The sequence below is a fragment of the Schistocerca nitens genome, chromosome 1 (assembly GCF_023898315.1).
Source record: "Schistocerca nitens isolate TAMUIC-IGC-003100 chromosome 1, iqSchNite1.1, whole genome shotgun sequence".
NCBI classification, from domain to species: domain Eukaryota; kingdom Metazoa; phylum Arthropoda; class Insecta; order Orthoptera; family Acrididae; genus Schistocerca; species Schistocerca nitens.
This window is the reverse complement of record NC_064614.1, coordinates 1,092,501,939-1,092,522,160: the sequence shown is the minus strand read 5'-3', so window position 1 is coordinate 1,092,522,160 and position 20,222 is coordinate 1,092,501,939. Positions and strand designations below refer to the sequence as shown.

At 40.2% G+C, this 20,222-nt stretch overlaps 1 protein-coding gene across 1 annotated transcript in view; it reads left to right on the top strand.

Moving 5' to 3' along the window:
- Positions 1-20,222, top strand: part of LOC126198634 (Fanconi anemia group I protein-like) — a 250,425-nt gene that overhangs the window by 110,083 nt on the left and 120,120 nt on the right. The window contains exon 13 of the mRNA XM_049935099.1: positions 8,416-8,571. Within this exon, the coding sequence (XP_049791056.1) occupies positions 8,416-8,571 (156 nt within the window). The remainder of the gene's footprint in view (positions 1-8,415; positions 8,572-20,222) is intronic.

Below are 20,222 nucleotides of genomic sequence, written 5' to 3'. Positions count from 1 at the left end.
TGTTTTCCTTAGGGATGTGGTCTGTGGAAAGGGATTAGGCTTGGGAGTTGCATAGGGACTGAGTAGGATATTGTGGAGGTTGTGTGGGTGACAGAACACTACTTTTGGAGGAATGGGGTGGACGTTGGGTAGGATGTCCCTCATTTCAGCTCATGATGATAGGTAATCAAAACCCTGGTGAATGATGTGGTTCAGTCCCAGTGTGAGATGGTATTGGGTGATGAAGAGAGCACACCTTTGTAGCTGGTTCTTGGGACTGGTGGGAGGATTGGGGATGTGAGAGGAAATGGTAATGGAGATGCTGTTTGCAGACTAGGTCTGGGGGATAGCGCCTGTCTGTGAAGGCCTTGGTGAGATCTTCAGTGTACTGGGGAAGGGATTTCTTGTCACTGCAGGTACGGCGTCCTCAGGTGGCCAGGCTGTGTGGGAGGGTTTTTATGGTGCAGAGAGGATGACAATTGTCGAAATGCATGTTCTTTGGGTGGTTGGTGGTTTTAATATGGACAGCAGTGTGGCTGTAGCCATCAGATAGGAGGAGGACAACATCCAAGTTGGTGGCACATTGGATTGAGGAGGACCAGGTGAAGTGGATGGAAGAGAGAATATCGAGGTTATGAACGAATAAGGTAGGATATTTTTGCCATGATTCCAGATCATGAAGGTATAACCAATGGTCCTGAACTAGACTGTGGATTTGGTGTTTTAGAAAGCTAGGAAGGTCTCCTCTAGTTGGTCCATAAACAGTTTGGCATAGGAGGGTATCATGTGGGTGCCAATGGCAGTGCTGCGGATTTGTTTATATACCTTCCCTTCAAATAATTAGTAGTTGTGAGTTAGGATAAAGTTAGCATCGTGCAGTGGAAACACATCTTTGCCACTGACCCCTCCAACAAAAGCCAACATAATTCCAACTCTGAAGCGTGCCTCTCCCAGTTCATACCACCATCAAGCATAATCCTCGCACCCCATTTGATCCAACCACCCCCCCGGCAACTTCCAGGAATTCCTTACCTCCAACGTGTCCTCACCAATCTTCGTCAGGTCCCTTCCTCAGAACACCAACCTTTCAGTAGAAGAAAGGACAGTCATACACAACCTTAAAACAAATCCTGACCTACTTATCCTACCTGCAGACAAAGTTCCATCACAGATGTCGTAAATCACAGCAATCACCTGACAGAAGGCCTCTGCCAATTACCTGACTCATCCACCTCTAAACTGTGTCAGAGTAATCGCATCCCAGAAGTCCAACGTAACCTCTAATCCCTCATATAGCTTTAGGTGCTTCCAAGAACCTCTCCCCTGAATCCATTTTCCGCCTCACCTGTATGACATCCCACACATCCATCTTCTACATGCCCCCTAAAATCCACAAACCCAGCAATCCTGGATATCCTATTGTAGTTGGTTTGACCAACACCTTCAGCTAATTGCCCATAATATGGCCTCCCACATCAAAGATACCAACCAGTTCCTTCACTGACTTGCCACCATCCCCCCCCCCCCTCCCTTTACCACCTGGATCCTTACTTGTTACTGTTTACACCATCTCCCTATACACCAACATCCCTTATGCTCATGGCCTTGCTGCTATTAAACACTACGTACCCCAACATCCTTATGGCTCCAAACTCAGTACTTCATTCCTAACACATCTTACGAACTTTATCCTAACACACAGTCACTTCTACTTTGAAGGGAAGGTTTACAAACTAATCGGTGACAGCCATGGGCACCTGCATGGCACCCTCCTATGCCAACCTGTTTTTGGGCTATCTAGAAGAGACTTTCCTAGCCTCCCAAAACAACAAAACCATAGTCTGGTTCAGGTTCAGTGATGATATCTTCATGATCTGGAATCAGGGCCAAGACACCTGATCCTTGTCCCTTCGCATCCTCAGTACTTTCTATCCCATCTGCTTCACCTGGTCCTCCTCAACCCAGTGTGTCATGTGCCTAGACATTGACCTCCTCCTGTCTGGTGGCTCCATCCACGTTAAACCCAACAACTACAGACATTACCTGCATTTCAACAGCTATCATCCTTTCCACACCAAATAGTCCCTCCCATAGAGCCTGGCTACCCAAGAACTCTAACCGAGCGAGGTGGCGCAGTGGTTAGACACTGGACTCGCATTCGGGAGGACGACGGTTCAATCCCGCATCCGGCCATCCTGATTTAGGATTCCCATGATTACCCTAAATCGCTCCAGGTAAATGCCGGGGTGGTTCCTTTCAAAAGGGTACGGCCAACTTCCTTCCCCGTCCTTCCCTAATCCGATGAGACCGATGACCGCGCTGTCTGGTCTCCTTCCCCAAAACAACCAACCAACCAACCAACCAACCCAAGAACTCTCTTCCCCAGTATGCTGAAGGTCTCCCCAAGACCTTCACAGACAGGTGCTATGCCCCAGACCAAGTCCTCAAACAACATCTCCAGTGCCATTTCCTATCACATCCCCAGTCCTCCCACCAGCCCCAAGAACCAGCTACAAAGGAGTGCTCCCTTCATCACAGAGTACCAGCCCAGATTGGAACAACTGAACCACATCCTCCGCCAGGGCTTTGATTACCTATGACCAAGCCTGAAATGAGTACATCCTACCCAAGATGCTTCCTATCCCTCCTAAAGTGATGTTCTATCACTTAATCAACCTCCACAATGTCCCAGTCCATCCCTAAGCCATTCCCAGTCCCAACCTCTTCCCAAGGGATCATATCCTGTGGAAGACCTAGGCGTAGGACCTACCCAATCCATCCACCTACTACTTCTTATCCCAATCCTGTCACACACTTATCCTACCTCATCAGAGGAAGGGTGACCTCTGAAGGCAGGCATTTATTATAGCACCTCTGCTGCAAACGTTGCACAGCTTTTTATATTGGTACGACTGCAAACCATACTGTGGCCAAGAATGAAGTGGACCACACTGTGGCACAAAATGCAGCTGAACGAATATGCTTGATTTCAATGGTTCCTTCACTATCCAAGCCATCTGGGTCCTCCTTTATGCCACCAGCTTTTCCGAACTTCAGCCACCAGCTTTTCCGAACTGCACAGATGGGAGTTATCCTTATGATAACCTACTGTCACCACATCCTTCACACAACAGTTTTCACCCACTCTGTCCTATCACCTCCTCTCTACTCTCATCTCCCACCCTCTTTGCGTGCAACCTTTGCCAATGCAACCACACATCCTTCCCCTTCCACATCCCTTCTAGATTACTTCTTCTCTTCTACATGACAGTTGCTTTCTGGTCCGAGCTGCTGTAGTTGGTGGTCTGAGTACTTGCTTGTGAATGAATGTGTGTGTGTGTGTGTGTGTGTGTGTGTGTGTGTGTGTGTGTGTGTGTTTGGGGGGGGGGGTTGCGTGCGCTTTCTTTGCTGACAGAGCCTTTGGCCAAAAGCACTATTGTGTAAGTGTCTTTTTGTTGCAGCAGTCTCCAGCTTAATGTGTCATCGTTACTGTAAGTAGCAACCTATCTTTTCCTTATATTGTTGGTATTCCAACCAGGAGTTTCCAAGAATAAAGTGAATTAAAAACACTTGGGCTCTAAGTGGCTCATATACATTTTCCCTGGAAAATTGCATAAACACTTCATACTCACAGAAATCAATGGTAGTAGAGAATATTGGGGCCAAGTGGAGTTGTGATGCAAAAAGAGCAAGCAGTCAGCAACCAGTGTCATGGGCCTTTCGGGCATCAAGTGTTCCGAGGTCAGGCAGCCAACCAAGCATTCTGTATTGAAAATATTTTTGGATAGAGTACGTGATTGAAGTGATGTAACAGTTAAGGTGCTGGACTCGCAATCATGAGGATGAGGTTGAAATTTGCATACAGTCACTCATAATTATGGTTTTCCTCTTTGGGGAAGGACATAACTGACAAAGTCCCAGTCGTTTCATGTAAGAGCTTTTTCTCTGTTTCTGGCTGGACAGTAAACTGTGAGTCAGTTAAGTTGCAGTAGAATCCATAATGTGCAAGAGTAGCTACAGTGGATACTCTTTAAGTTTGTGTATATGACAAATAATTGGTTTTCTTTCACTTTGTAGGACTACCTGCCATAGTGTCCAGGGGAACGTCATGAGAAAGTTACTTTCGTCCTTATGTTTTGCACACCATTGTAACAACCTCAGACTTTCTGCAGATGATGCAACTGTATAAAAAAAAGCTGCACATATACTGAGTCAGATCTAGATAAGATTTCTAAGTGGTGCAGTGATAGGCCGCTTCCATTAAATGTAAGGTTGTGCACTTCTCAAAACGAATAAACGTAGCATCCTATGATTACAACATCAGCGAGTGGCAGCAGGAATTGCCCAGCTCATATAATATCTAGTTGTAACCACTAGACATACAGTCTCTCTCTCTCTCTCTCTCTCTCTCTCTCTCTCTCTCTCAAGTATCCTGTCACGATTCTGCTGCCTTGTGTTTGCAGCGTCTGATGTGTGTATGGGCATATAACCATCACTTAGGAAGAACAAAATGCATTACTTCCTTGCAATATTGGTCCAGATCTTATATAATTTTTTAAAAATAATCTAATGTTGCATTTCATGGTTACTGTTTTTATTTTACTATTGAAGTTTTGGCATTTGTGCGATTTTCAAGCATCTACAAAACATAATACAACGTGTTGAGAACCATGTAATATGGAATTAACAGTACATACAACAAATTTTGCAGCTTGTTGACATTTATGCAATTACAAAGATTTTTGACATGCAGATTGACTGTGGAAAGAGCTTAAAACATAACATGCATGTACATCAAACAGTAACTAGTCAGCAATACCAGTCAGTCATTGATCATGACATTTCATTTTATGTACTGCAATTTTGAGTGCATTATGTATATCATGACAGGCTGACACATTTAAAAGTGTACACTTATAATACATTAGACTAAATTTCTAAAATAAGAGAGAGAAATATTATTTCTGAGGTCTGTCTGTTCATTGAGAACATATTGTGATTGTTCTTCAAAGGCACTATAAATTTCAATTTCTTCTAGAGCATCCATTAATCTGCCTTCCTGTATCCTATGCAGCACCTTTTAAGATTGATTGATGCTGATGGTGTAGTGATTGTAGTTTTTTAGATGTGCACTAGATAAAGATTTATTGGTCTCACTTATGTTTCCTGCTTTAGAACCTAGTGGAGAGACATCTGCCTATTTGCCCCCAAACAGAAATTTTCATATACCCCATGTTTCACTTAATGATTTTGTTTTGTGGGTGTTCTTCCTGACTATTGTCCCTATGTTGTTGTTCGTGCGGAAACTGATTCATACAAGAGTTTTATGAAAATTATCGGCTTATATATTTGACATGACACCATAATAAGGTAACAAAATGTGTTTCATTTTTACTGACGCTGCTTCTCACATTAAATGTTACTTCTTTATCTATATTTTCATTTTTGTTACATAATTTGGTAATAAATGAAACATGATCAAAAAGTAACAGGAATTTTTTAATTTTGCTGCCTTTATACATATTATTTGCAAAACATTTTTTATCTTATTAATGCTCATGTTTCTCATCTATGTTTGTATTTTTAGCTGTTTTGAATATTTAGTTATTGTTGACAGTCCGAAAAGGTTATGGTTGGTTCCGTGTGCTCAGCGAATAGTGACTGGTGGGGACCCCTTGGGAGGTGGTCCTGTGAGAAAATAGCATGGCCATCTTGCCTGTTCTCCTGCTGACCAACTAGAATCAGCTGTGACTGTTTTAGTAAATATATGTCACAAATTAGAATCTCCTTTCAGTCCAAATGGTGGGAGGAATCCTGATCCTGACAGACATTGAAGGGAACTGGCCAGATTGTCAGAGATGGTGGGCACCTGAAGGGATTTTTAAAATGATAAAGTTGGTTAAATAATAAAACAGGAGTGTGGAGTGTACTGAACACAGATTCATGCAGCCATAATAAGAACTTAATTTTGTGTTGCATCAAAGTTCGAAAAAAATGTGAACGAGAGGATTCATGTCATTGCTAGCTGGAAGCTGGTGCTAGAGAAAAATATCTGGCCTGGAGCAAGCGATGACCAGCAAAATCACGTACTTCTTTCCCATGTTCGCTATTAACTACCCACAGTGGATGTGTAGTGAGCATGTCATCAACAGATCGCCTTCCACAAGAAAAATAAACCTCTGCTGAAGTGATGATCCTTCCTGGCACATAGGCCCCAGTGAATTAGACAATGTTAAATGCAAAATATAAAATAAAATGGAAAAATTTGAAATACCAATCAAACTGGCTAAGTGACCCACACATTATTTGAAGTGTTGGCAGAAGAGCCAACACCGTGTTGCTAGAGGAGGCCGAAATGCACGCGTTTAATTACACGCAGACTGGTGTGAGGTCTGGAACAGGTCAGAGAAATAAGACTAGCAAAACAGGAGGTAACTGGTATAATATTTAACTTAAATCCACAATTGGAGAACATCGCTCTTGTTTAGACATTATTACAATATAAACTGGTAATGGCGCCTTGCTAGGTCGTAGCAAATGACGTAGCTGAAGGCTATGCTAACTATCGTCTCGGCAAATGAGAGCGTATTTGTCAGTAATCCATCTCTGGCAAAGTCGGCTGAACAACTGGGGCGAGTGCCAGGACGTCTCTCTAGACCTGCCGTGTGGTGGTGCTCGGTCTGCAATCACTGACAGTGGCGACACGCGGGTCCGGCGTATACTAGCGGACCGCGGCCGATTTAAAGGCTACCACCTAGCAAGTGTGGTGTCTGGCGGTGACACCACATTATTTTACTTTCTTTTTCTTTCTGGGAAAGGCAGTGTGGCCATAATGACTAATGTAGTAAAGAATCTGTTAAATAAAAACTGAAGTATTTTGCTAATCATCTGTTGGTTTGTAAGAGAGGAGGTACAGAAAATGCTAATAAGAGAAAGTGCTGACCATGTACTAAAATTTTCATGGCATAAAAAAATGTAATTAAATTGAAACAGTTGAAACTACTTAGGAGCAACCAAACGGAATACCAGACTCAGCAGTTAACATTATGATAGTTTTCAGGCATATGACTGTAGGTTCTGTCCTTGCTGCCTCCTCCATCAAAACTGAGTTGATGTAGACATTTTGCTACAGATATTGTAATCAGCAAAAATTAAGAACAAAGAAGAAAAAAATACTGTGTACAAGACATTTGCCTTCACAGTTGAAAACAGGGGAGGATAACTCAACTTAGATAGGAATTATGTTTTGAAACCTAAAAGAAAGTGGGGGAAAAATTATCAGGATGTCACAGGATAGATGTTTAAATTGGAATATCAAGTAGTAGTCAAGACTGTTGGGAAGGGGGTCGGGAGGAGGGGTGGTAGGAGGTCACAGTGCAAAACATTTCTTCATTAATAAAGGAAAGAGGGATGTAGTGTGGATATCACTGCTTTTCATGAGAAGAACGAAAGTATTTTATGGGTATGTCTTTCCATGGGTTAAGTACCTAATTTGATTAGGTTTTGTGTGTGTGTGTGTGTGTGTGTGTGTGTGTGTGTGTGTGTGTGTTGCTTTAACAACATAGAGAAGCTGTGGAACAGCTATTTACTCCAGGGTTGCTGTATGTCACACCATATAAATTTGATGTATGATATTATTGATGTATGATATTATTGATGTATTTATTAATTGGAAATATATCAAAGAGGAATCATCATATGTGTCTTTCAAAATGATGTAACCTGTTTAATCAGTTATTTTTTTTCCAACCCTCTGCCCTCTTCCCCAGTTCTCTTTTTATGGCCCTCCCCTCCACTATATTATTCACTTCCTAGGATCATGTTTCAACTTTGATACCTCCTATTTCATTATTCTTTTTGTAGTAACCAAATAATATATGAAACCGATCCATCTAACACAAATACAGCTTTATTCATAAACCTCTGAACAATGATGGAAATAAGCCTGTCGTAAATCCACACAGAACAACTGATGTGAACGGTACAACTGGAAGAATATAAAGATGCTCAATCAGCACTGCTCCGCGCGTGTGTATACGTGAGTTGCTGGCAGAGACCACGCTGTGTGCATGACTCCCATAGATGGCCTCCAGCTGTTGGCCCATGCTGATACAGTTGGCAGCACATTCAAGCACATATGTGCAGCGACACCACACTTGGTGCACTCACACCCACACTCACACACACTAGTAGCAGGATACAACACTTTCCAGCATTTTTCAATATTTATTTGTCTTCTCTCTATATTACAATTTTTTCCCTTTTTGCCCCTTATTACCCCAGGTTCTCATCTTCCCTGCACAGCTATCCTTTCAAATTTAGTATTTAGTTCTTATAAGAAGTTTCTATCACTTAAGATACTTTAATGTTGTTTCTTTTCTGGTCTTTTTTGTACTGTTTTACAGCTAGTATAATTTAATTACCCTTTTTTTCCAGGAGCCATTGGCCAATTTATTATTTGTCATTCAGCAGCTAACTGTGAAGGCACTGAGTAATTCTGAGAACAGTAAACTGACAGCAGATAAACTCCAACAAATGCTCGAGTCACTTACAGATCGCATGATAAAGTGCAGTTTGGAAGACCTTGGATTTGTAAGTCTTTATTTATTATTTCAAGTAGAATAGTGCTAGATATACAGGGTGTCCATGAAGTCCCTTTACAACTTCAAAATTTTATTACAACAGCAGTTGTTGAAATATTTTAACATTTCTTTTATTGTAATCAGTGTTTATAAAAGTATTTTTACAGTGTTTAATAGACCTCTATATGGGCGCCTTTAGTTGCACGAAGCACATCAAGATGGTACTCAATTTCTTGCCATGTTTGCTGTAGCATAGCGTTATCAATGATGGCAATGGCATTACGAATCCTTTGCTTCAAGTCAGCAATGTCCCGTATCTGCATTCGATACACGATATCTTTTACATACCCCCATAAAAAAAAGTCCATGGGAATGATATCTGGCAAATGCGGTGACCAAGGAATTGGTCCATCCCTCCCAATCCATCTGCCTTAAAGTGTTTCATTGAGGAACCGACGAACAAGCAGTCCCCAATGTGGTGGTGCACCATCTTGCTGGAAAATGATAGTTGATTGTAAGTCAATCAATATTTAAATGAATTATTCATAAATGTGGTGAAGTCAGATGTTGATTTAGCAGAGTATTAGAGTAAAGTATATTCCTTTGGATTCCACAAAGAAGCTAAGAAGCTGAGTATCTTACAAATTTTAAAAGAAATCACAATAAAGGATGTGGAAAATTTTATATTATAATTAAAAAATAAAAATGTGCTGGATGGGATGGGATACCCACTAATGTGATGAAAACAGTGTGACATAATAGAACCTTCCATAACTAAAATATTCAGCCAATTTTTTGGACAGGGATGCTATATGGATGTTTTGAAATATACAGAAGTCAGACCTATGTTCAAGAAATGGTCGAGGGAAGACATGGGAGACTATCACCCTTCGTCCTATTCTTCAAATCCTGTCAAAAGTGTTAGAAAAAGGAGCTGCAAACCAGATCAAAAATTTTATTGTATAAAATAACATTATAAATAACTATTTTGGATTTCAATGAGGAAGAAACACTCTGGATGAAGTGAACAACTTTATTGAAAAGATATGCAACTCAGAGGAATAAAATTGCAGATATCTTCTGTGATCTCAAAAGCATTTTGTCCCATGAACCATGACTTGCATATCTACAAAATAGACAAATACGGGATTAAGGACAATGCTCTAAATTGACTAACATCATACTTACACAACAGAAAACAAAGGGCAACTATCAGTTCGGATGCAGTGAGTTGTTATTCTTAATTGAGTACAGTAGAACAAGTATGCCTCAAGGCTCCAGTTTGGGGCCAATCCTGTTCCTATTCTACGTAAATGACTTACCCATAAATGTAAATTCCCAGTCGGTTCTGTTTGCAGATGATACTTCTGTATTAATTGAAGATGATGATGCAGAAAAAATTCAGAGCTCCATTGTAAATGCATTTGATATCTTATAAAACTAGTTCCAGTTAAATGGATTGAAACTGAACATTGCTTTTGAAATGTACCATGTGAGTTTTTGCAAACATTCAAAATGTATGGAACTTAAAATACAACATATCAGTCAACTTACGAAAGAAGTTAATATGGTCCAATTCCTTGGACTAAATGTGGACAAGAATTAAAGCTGGAATACACATATTGACTTCCGACCAAATAAACTGCACAGTTTTGCATTTGTATTGCTAACACGAGCAGGACTCGCTAACTTGAGTACATGAAAAATGGCATATCATTTTGAATCTGTCATTAGGTATGAGATAATTTTCTGAGGAAGTTAAAGTAGTGTATCTCGAATACTGAAACTGCAAAAGAAAATTGTCAGATACATGTGTACTGCACAGCATACAGTCTTGTCACCTATTATTCCAGAAACTACAAATACTAACTATTCTCTTCATATACGTTTATGAAATTATAATCTCGCTACAGACAGAAATTTAGGAACCAGGTTTTAAATTGTAAGACATTTCCAGGAGCAGATGTGGACTCTGACCACAATCTATTGGTTATGAACTTTCAGATTAAAACTGAAGAAACTGCAAAAAAGGTGGGAATTTAACGAGATGGGACCTGGATAAACTGAAAGAACCAGAGGTTGTACAGAGTTTCAGGGAGAGCATAAGGGAACAATTGACAGGAATGGGGGAAAGAAATACAGTAGAAGAAGAATGGGTAGCTTTGAGGGATGAAGTAGTGAAGGCAGCAGAGGATCAAGTAGGTAAAAAGACGAGGGCTAGTAGAAATCCTTGGGTAACAGAAGAGATATTGAATTTAATTGATGAAAGGAGAAAATATAAAAATGCAGTAAGTGAAGCAGGCAGAAAGGAATACAAACGTCTCAAAAATGAGATCGACAGGAAGTGCAAAATGGCTAAGCAGGGATTGCTAGAGGACGAATGTAAGTATGTAGAAGCTTATCTCACTAGGGGTAAGATCGATACTGCCTACAGGAAAATTAAAGAGACCTTTGGAGAAAAGAGAACCACTTGCATGAATATCAAGAGCTCAGATGTAAACCCAGTTCCAAGCAAAGAAGGGAAAGCAGAAAGGTGGAAGGATTATATAGAGGGTCTATACAGGGGCGATGTTCTTGAGGACAATATTATGGAAATGGAAGAGTATGTAGATAAAGATGAAATGGGAGATACGATACTGCGTGAAGAGTTTGACAGAGCACTGAAAGACCTGAGTCGAAACAAGGCCCCGGAAGTAGACAGCATTCCATTAGAACTACTGACTGCCTTGGGAGACCCAGTCCAGACAAAACTCTACCATCTGGTGAGCAAAATGTATGAGACAGGCGAAATACCCTCAGACTTCAAGAAGAATATAATAATTCCAATCCCAAAAAAAGCAGGTGTTGACAGATGTGAAAATTACCGAACTATCAGTTTAATAAGTCACAGCTGCAAAATACTAATGCGAATTCTTTACAGAAGAATGGAAAAACTGGTAGAAGCCGACCTTGGGGAAGATCAGTTTGGATTCCACAGAAATATTGGAACACGTGAGGCAATACTGACCCTACGACTTGTCTTAGAAAATAGGTTAAGGAAAGGCAAACATACGTTTCTAGCATTTGTAGACGTAGAAAAAGCTTTTGACAATGTTGATTGGAATACTCTCTTACAAATTTTGAATGTGGCAGGGTTAAAATACAGGGAGCGAAAGCCTATTTACAATTTTTACAGACACCAAATGGCAGTTATAAGAGTCAAGGGTCATGAAAGGGAAGCAGTGGTTGGGAAGGGAGTGAGACAGGGTTGTAGCCTATCCGCGATGTTATTCAATCTGTATATTGAGCAAGCAGTAAAGGAAACAAAAGAAAAATTTGGAGTATGAATAAAATCCATGGAGAAGAAATAAAAACTTCGAGGTTCGTCGATGACATTGTAATTGTGTCAGAGACAGCAAAGGACCTGGAAGAGCAGTTGAATGGAATGGACAGTGTCTTGAAAGGAGAATGTAAGATGAACACCAACAAAAGCAAAACGAGGATAATGGAACGTAGTCAAATTAAATTGGGTGATGCTGAGGGAATTAGATTAGGAAATGAGACACTTACAGTAATAAAGAAGTTTTGCTATTTGGGGAGCAAAATAACTGATGATGGTCGAAGTAGAGAGGATTTAAAATGTAGACTGGCAATGGCAAGGAAGGCGTTTCTGAAGAAGAGAAATTTGTTAACATCGGGTATAGATTTAAGTGTCAGGAAGTCGCTTATGAAAATATTTGTATTGAGTGTAGCCATGTGTGGAAGTGAAACATGGACGATAAATAGTTTGGACAAGAAGAGAATAGAAGCTTTCGAAATGTGGTGCTACAGAAGAATGCTGAAGATTAGATGGGTAGATCACATAACTAATGAGGAGGTATTGAATAGAATTGGGGAGAAGAGGAGTTTGTGGCACAACTTGAGAAGAAGGGATCAGTTGGTAGGACATATATTGAGGCATCAAGGGATCACCAATTTAGTATTGGAGGGCAGTGTGGAGGGTAAAAATCATAGAGGGAGACCAAGGGATGAATACACGAAGCAGATTCAGAAGGATGTAGGTTGCAGTAGATACTGGGAGATGAAGAAGCTTGCACAGGATAGAGTAGTATGGAGAGCTGCATCAAACCAGTCTCAGGACTGAAGACCACGACAACAACAACAATCTTCTTACACAGCAAACAAAAATTATTTGTGGAGAATCATTTTAAACACACATCTAACATGAAAAATAAAAAGTAATTTTATGCTACCCACACACCAGTTAAAATTGTTTGCTTGGACTCCTCAAGATATGGGGATGACAATACATAACAAGTTAATGTGCAGAAACATATTAAATATGAAGCCAGAAATTTTAAAAATGAGGCTACAGCAGATTCTGTAGAAGCAGTGCCACTCTATTCGTGTTTATGGTAAAGTTTTGCCGCGAGTTTGATATATCTCCTGTATCTGAATCAAATGATGTAGATTATGTACATTATGAGACAAATAAACCACAATTTGCAAAATTCAGTTCACTACTTTTCCTCAGTGAAAAGTATCGCACCTAGTTTGTGTTTGAAGTTAACTTTATTATCAGTTGAATATTTCACATCGCTGAGTAAGTGATCTTAGATTTTTATGGCTGAATACCTTACTCCTTTCTGTGTCACACTAAAGCTGAGTGAAACGTAGTGTACGTCATTTCTCATTCCAGTATTAAATCCTCAAATGTTATTGTTTTAGAATTGTATGTGATTGTTGACAACAAACATTATAATGGAATAAATGTGCTGTTAGGCTATTGAACATTTCCCAGTTCATGGCGGTATGGTTCAACAACCACTGATAAATTTTTTGAAGAGGTAAACTGTCTTAGCTGCAAAACAGGCCTTATTATTTTATATTTTGCCAATGACACATTTCACCCGCACTATATACTCCATATGGGCACTGCACAAAGTCTCTTAAAACTCGTATGAGAGCAACTACCTACTCAGGTCTTTTATGTATTTTAAACATGACTTCCCATGTATGCAACACTATTATACACACATCAAAAAAAGTTTTACATCAACCTGGTTCCCAGAACTCCTGAAGATAGATGTTGACTGTGGATATTATATCGCAGGCGCAGTCCCTTTGACTGTTGAGAGATGTCACTAAACCCGCCCAAAGATGTAAACAACCATGCATGAGCAGCACTTACTAGACGGAGGGGGTCCGACAGCTGATCAGTTCCAGTTATTCCACCAGAAAGGAGGTACATGGCTCGTGTCGTCTGTAGTTCAACCATGCCGAGATGGTCAGAACCTCTGTTCGATCTCGTCCGTGTTGTTACTTTGTGCCAGGAAGGGCTCTCAACAAAGGAAGTGTCCAGGTGTCCCAGAGTGAACCAGAGCGATGCTGTTTAGACATCGGAGGAGATACAGAGAGACAGGAACTGTTGACGACATGCCTCGCTCAGGCTGCCCAAGGGCTACTACCGCAGTGGATGACTGCTACCTACGGATTATGGCTCGGAGGAACCCTGACAGCAATGCCACCATGTTGAATAATGCTTTTCATGCAGCCACAGGACACCATGTTATGACTCAAACTGTGTGCAATAGGCTGCATGATGCGCAACTTCACTCTCGACATCCATGGCGAGGTCCATCTTTGCAACCACGGCACCATGCAGTGCATTACAGATGAGCCCAACAACACGCCAAATGGACCAGTCAGGATTGGCATCATGTTCTCTTCAGCGATGAGTTTCGCATATGTCTTCAACCAGACTACCATCGGAGACGTGTTTGGAGGCAACCCAATCAGGCTGAATGCCTTAGACGCACTATCCAGCGAGTGCAGCAAGTTGAAGGTTCCCCTGCTGTATGATCATTTCATGAGTGCTGTTTTGGGGTGGCGTTATGTGGGATTGACGTACGCGGCTGGTGGTCATGGAAGGTGCTGTAATGGCTGTACGATATGTGAATGCCATCCTCCGCCTGATAGTGCAACCATATTGGTGAAGCATTGGTCTTCATGGACGACAATTCGCGCCCCCATCGTGCACATCTTGTGAATGACTTCCTTCAGGATTACGATATCACTTGACTAGAATGGCCAGTATGTTCTCCAGACATGAACCTTATCAAACATGCCTGAGATAGATTGAAAAGGGCTCTTTATGGATGATATGACCCACCAATCACTCTGAGGGATCTACACTGAATTGCCGTTGAGGAGTGAGATGTCCTGAACCAACAGTGCCTTGATGAACTTGTAGATAGTATGCTGCAACATATACAGGCATACATCAATGCAAGGGGACGTGCTATTGGGTATTAAGAGGTGCCGGTGTGTACAGCAATCTGGACCGCCACCTCTGAAGGTCATGCTGTATGGTGATACAGCATGCAATGTGTGGTTTTCATGAGCAATAAAAAGGGCAGAAATGATGTTTATGTTGATCTCTATTCCAATTTTCCATACGGGTTCTGAAACTCTCGGAACCGAGGTGATGCAAAACTATTTTTGATGTGTGCATATCAGGGCACCATGCAGTGTTCTTATAATATTGACAGTGTTGTTTATTTATTAAGACATTTGCATGGATGCCAGTCTATGTGTTTAACACCTGTTGTGCCTGCCAATCTGATGATGCCTTAAAAAGGGTGAAAGGCAGTATTGACAAAATATAAAATAATAAAGCCTGTTTTGCAGCCAAGACTGCTTATCTCTGCAAAAATGTTAGGTTATTGTCAGTGTGCCTAATTGTCTCAAGAAGTTTCTGCAGCAGGTTTGGGAGTGGGCCCTTATTACATACTTCTGTACAACAAACACTTTTTGCCCGAGTGACAAAGTGACATGACAAGTTAATACAGAAGACATCACAAGATATTAGTGAATGAAAATAAGAAAAGTAAGACAGCTTATGAAATCTTGTTGTGAAGATTTGTTGTCATCCATAACGGAAAAGTTTCATTGGTGTGGAATCTAGGAATTCTTCTTTCATGTTGGGAAAAATAAAATAAATATCAAATTACAGTGTACATTGAAGCTTTTCTTCTTTTTCTTTCTCTGTATACTCTTAATAGTAGTATAATAATAATAATAATAATAATAATAATAATAATAATGGCCATATGATATTTAAATATGTTGTATTTCATGATTGCTGAACAACATTTGATACTAAAAAAATGAAAAAAGCTATCAAATGTTTTGGGAAATGATTTATCTAAAAGTAAAAAATAAATTAGATTAGCAAGTGATATGCGTCAAATGTTTTTCTCTACACGATTTCGAACATCATTCATAGGCACATCAGATATTTCTCTAATCTATTTGATTTCTTGCTTTTAGACAAATCATTTCACAAAATATTTGACTTTCCCCCAGTATTTTCGAGGAGTAGGTGATTAGTTCTACTGATCAGTAATTAATAATATCTGTACTACTACCTTTCTTGTAAAGGCGTCTGGCGATATCTTATGTCAGGCTGTCTAGTTATATACCCTGTATTACTCATACACTGCATATATGACTGAATATACTGCATGTAAGTGAGGAACAGGATTTTAGTATTTCGTCAGTGGCATTAACAGATCTATAACAGTATTTGCTTTTGTTGGAGTTGATTACATTCTTAATTTGTTTGCTGAACATGGAGTAATTGTGACTTGCTGCATGTATGTCTCATTGGCATTGCTTCTTGTATGTGTTGGTTTTGTTTATCCCTTGAACCGTCCACTCCAATCTTCTGAGTTACTTTCAGGAACTGATCATTGAACACATTTGAGGAATTGATCATTAAACACATTTGCTATATTTTTGCTGTCATGTATTATTTCTTTGTTTTCTTTCATACAACATTGATATTAATCCATCTGTACTTGATATTGTAGTACTTATTAAGGCTTCGTCCTGTTCCATTCACATGTATTGTGCAACAAGAATTGTTGCTCAGATGCTGTCTGTGTGTTATGATTAGTGTAATCTTGTCTTCATGGTTGCAGTGGGAGCAGTACATACAGGGTTGTCCTATATTTCTAGATTCATCACTTAAAGTTACTTCTTATGTTTGTCCTAATCATTTAACGTAACTTTCTTAACAGGTTACATGATATTTTGAATCGTTTTGTAATCCAGGCATACTTTGTCTCTTTCTTCAAGCATCAGTTCTTCTGGCACCATTATGACATTCTCTCGTGGGTTGAACAAACCTGTGAAAATATGTGCTGTCCTTCTTTGTATCCTTTCAGTATCCTGTGTTAGTCTCATTTGGTACTTGTCCCACGCACTTAAGCAATATTGTACGTTGTGTTGGAAGAGTGTTTTTCTTTTTTTTTTTTTTTTTTCAGACTGCCTTATAGATTGATTGTACTCCCAATTATTCTGCCACCTGCTTTACCTGTGACTGAGCCTACTTGAGCTTTGCAATTTGCCAATCTTTGCACCAACTAGAAATATTACCAACATCTGACTGAATATTTGTACATGGTTATAATAGAGGGAAACATTCCACATAGGAAAAATATATCTAAAAACAAAGATGATGTGACTTACCATGGATATGTGTGTGTGTGTGTGCGAGTGTATACCCGTCCTTTTTTCCCCCAAGGTTAGTCTTTCCACTCCCGGGATTGGAATGACTCCTTACCCTCTCCCTTAAAACCCACATGCTTTCGTCTTTCCCTCTCCTTCCCTCTTTCCTGATGAGGCAACAGTTTGTTGCGAAAGCTTGAATTTTGTGTGTATGTTTGTGTTTGTTTGTTTGTGTGTCTGTCGACCTGCCAGCACTTTCATTTGGTAAGTCACATCATCTTTGTTTTTTGAATATTTGTACAGTTATTTTAGGTAGTGTTTCATGACAGATAAATGAATCATCTATGAATAACCTAAGGTTACTATTAATATTGTCTTCAAGGTCATTAATATACAAAATAAACAGCAAGGGTCCCAACACACTTCCTGGGAGCACATCTTGTAATTACATCTATATCTGTTGATGACTCCTTCCAAGAGAACTTGCTGCATCCTCTCTACCAAAAAATCTTCAGTCACAAATTTTGCGTGATACCCCACACGATCCTGTTTTTGATAATAAGCATATGTGTTGTACGGAGTCAAATGTTTTTTAGAAATCGAGAAATACTGCAACTACCTGCCTGCCTTCATCCATAGCTTGCACTGTGGTGTATCACCTGAGAAAAGTGAGAGCTGGATTTCACACGATGGATGTTTTCAAAACCCATGCTGTGTGGCTTGAAAGAGGGAATTCTGTTAGAGATGTCTCATTACGTTTGAGCTCTGAATATATTCTAATACTCTACAACAAAATGATGTCAAGGATATTGGACAGTAGTTTTGTGGATCATTTCCGCTACACGTCTTGTAGACAGGTGAAATATTTGCTTTCTTCCTACTACTGAGCATAGGTTTTTGTTAGAGTAATCAGTCCAGATATCTCTCCAGACATTTCAAGATTCGACTGTACAAAACCCTGATCCAGCCTGTTGTTCTATATGGCTGTGAGATAGGAGGAGGAAACTAGTAGCAGCATGCCGTCCACTGGGTCTGATCGTGTAGAATAAAAATAAGAAGAAGAAAAGTGAACTTTGATGTATTATAGTTAAGAGAGGCTAACTCAACAGCAAATTCAGTATAGAAGCTAATAAGGATTCCATTGGCCACTATAGTTTTGTTCAGTTTTAGTGATTTCATTTGTTGCTCAATGTCACTGACTCTAATATCTATTTCACTAATCTTTTCAGTTGTATGAAAATTAAAAAGAACATTGGGAAATGGATAGGAACATTGGGAAATGGAGTTAAGCATTTCAGCTGTTGCTTTGCTACCCTGACTTTCAGTTCCTGTCTCATCCATGAGTGACTGGACACTCAACTTTGATGCCATTAACAGACTTTACATATGACCAGAATTTCTGTCGGATTTTGGCAATATTCTGCTAAGGTAGCCATTGATGGCATCATGCATTGTAGTCTTAAGAACCAAATGCGTTTCTACAGCTGTATTCTTTGTTTTACACCTGTTATGCAGTAGTCTGTTTCCTTAAACATTCTTCACAGTGAGTATGTACTGTGGATGATGCTTGCCATGAACTGTTCTACTGAGTCCAAATCTATCCAGAGCAGGGTGATGCCTGTTCTTTGGAACACGTCTGAAAGAATAGACATTGTTCTTGTTCCCTCGGCTGCACATATACGTGATGAACTGGAATATATCCTGACATTGGCTACAATTGGGCACTGAAATGGCAACAGATGAAAATTTGTACTGGGCCAAAACTAGAACTATTAGTGTGCGACAGGGTGAGAATTTAGGTGGTGGTTAAGTTGACTACTCACGTAAAGAGGAAAATTCAGGTTCAAGTTCCGGTCTGGCACAAATTTTCATTTGTCGCCATTAAATTCATTTCAATGTGCAATTGTGCCCCCCATGAACCATGGACCTTGCTGTTGGTGGGGAGGTTTGCGTGCCTCAACGATACAGATAGCCGTACTGTAGGTTCAACCACAATGGAGGGGTATCTGTTGAGAGGCCAGACAAACGTGTGGTTCCTGAAGAGGGGCAGCAGCCTTTTCAGTAGTTGCAGGGGCAACAGTCTGGATGATTGAGTGACCTGGCCTTGCAACACAAACCAAAACGGCCTTACTGTTGTGGTACTGCGAACGGCTGAAAGCAAGGGGAAAGGAAGCCGCCTGGTAGAATTTTGCACAGAGCACAACGTAATCATAGCTAACACTTGGTTCAAGAATCATAAAAGAAGGTTGTATACATGGAAGAAGCCTGGAGATACTGACAGGTTTCAGACAGATTATATAATGGTAAGACAGAGATTTAGGAACCAGGCTTTAAATTGTAAGACATTTCCAGCGGCAGATGTGGACTCTGACCACAATCTATTGGTTATGAACTGTAGATTAAAACTCAAGAAACTGCAAAAAGGTGGAAATTTAAGGAGGTGGGACCTGGATAAACTGAAAGAAACAGAGGTTGTACAGAGGTTCAGGGAGAGCATAACGGACCAATTGACAGGAATGGGGGAAAGAAATACAGTAGAAGAAGAATGTGTAGCTTTGAGGAATGAAATAGTGAAGGCAGCAGAGGATCAAGTAGGTAAAAAGACGAGGGCTAGTAGAAATCCTTGGGTAACAGAAGAGATATTGAATTTAATTGATGAAAGGAGAAAATATAAAAATGCAGTAAGTGAAGCAGGCAGAAAGGAATACAAAGGTCTCGAAAATGAGATCGACAGGAAGTGCAAAATGGCTAAGCAGGGATGGCTAGAGTACAAATGTAAAGATGTAGAGGCTTATCTCACTAGGGGTAAGATAGATACTGCCTACAGGAAAATAGTATATAAATGGTCTATACAGGGGCGATGTTCTTGAGGACAATATTAGAAATGGAAGAGGAGGTAGATGAAGATGAAATGGGAGATATGATACTGCGTGAATAGTTTGACAGAGCACTGAAAGACCTAAGTCGAAACAAGGCCCTGGGAGTAGTCAACATTCCATTAGAGCTACTGACAGACTTGGGAGAGCCAGCCCTGAAAAACTCTACCATCTGGCGAGCAAGATGTATGAGACGGGTGAAATACCCTCGGACTTCAAGAAGAATATAATAATTACAATTCCAAAGAAAGCAGGTGTTGACAGGTGTGAAAATTACCAAACTATCAGTTTA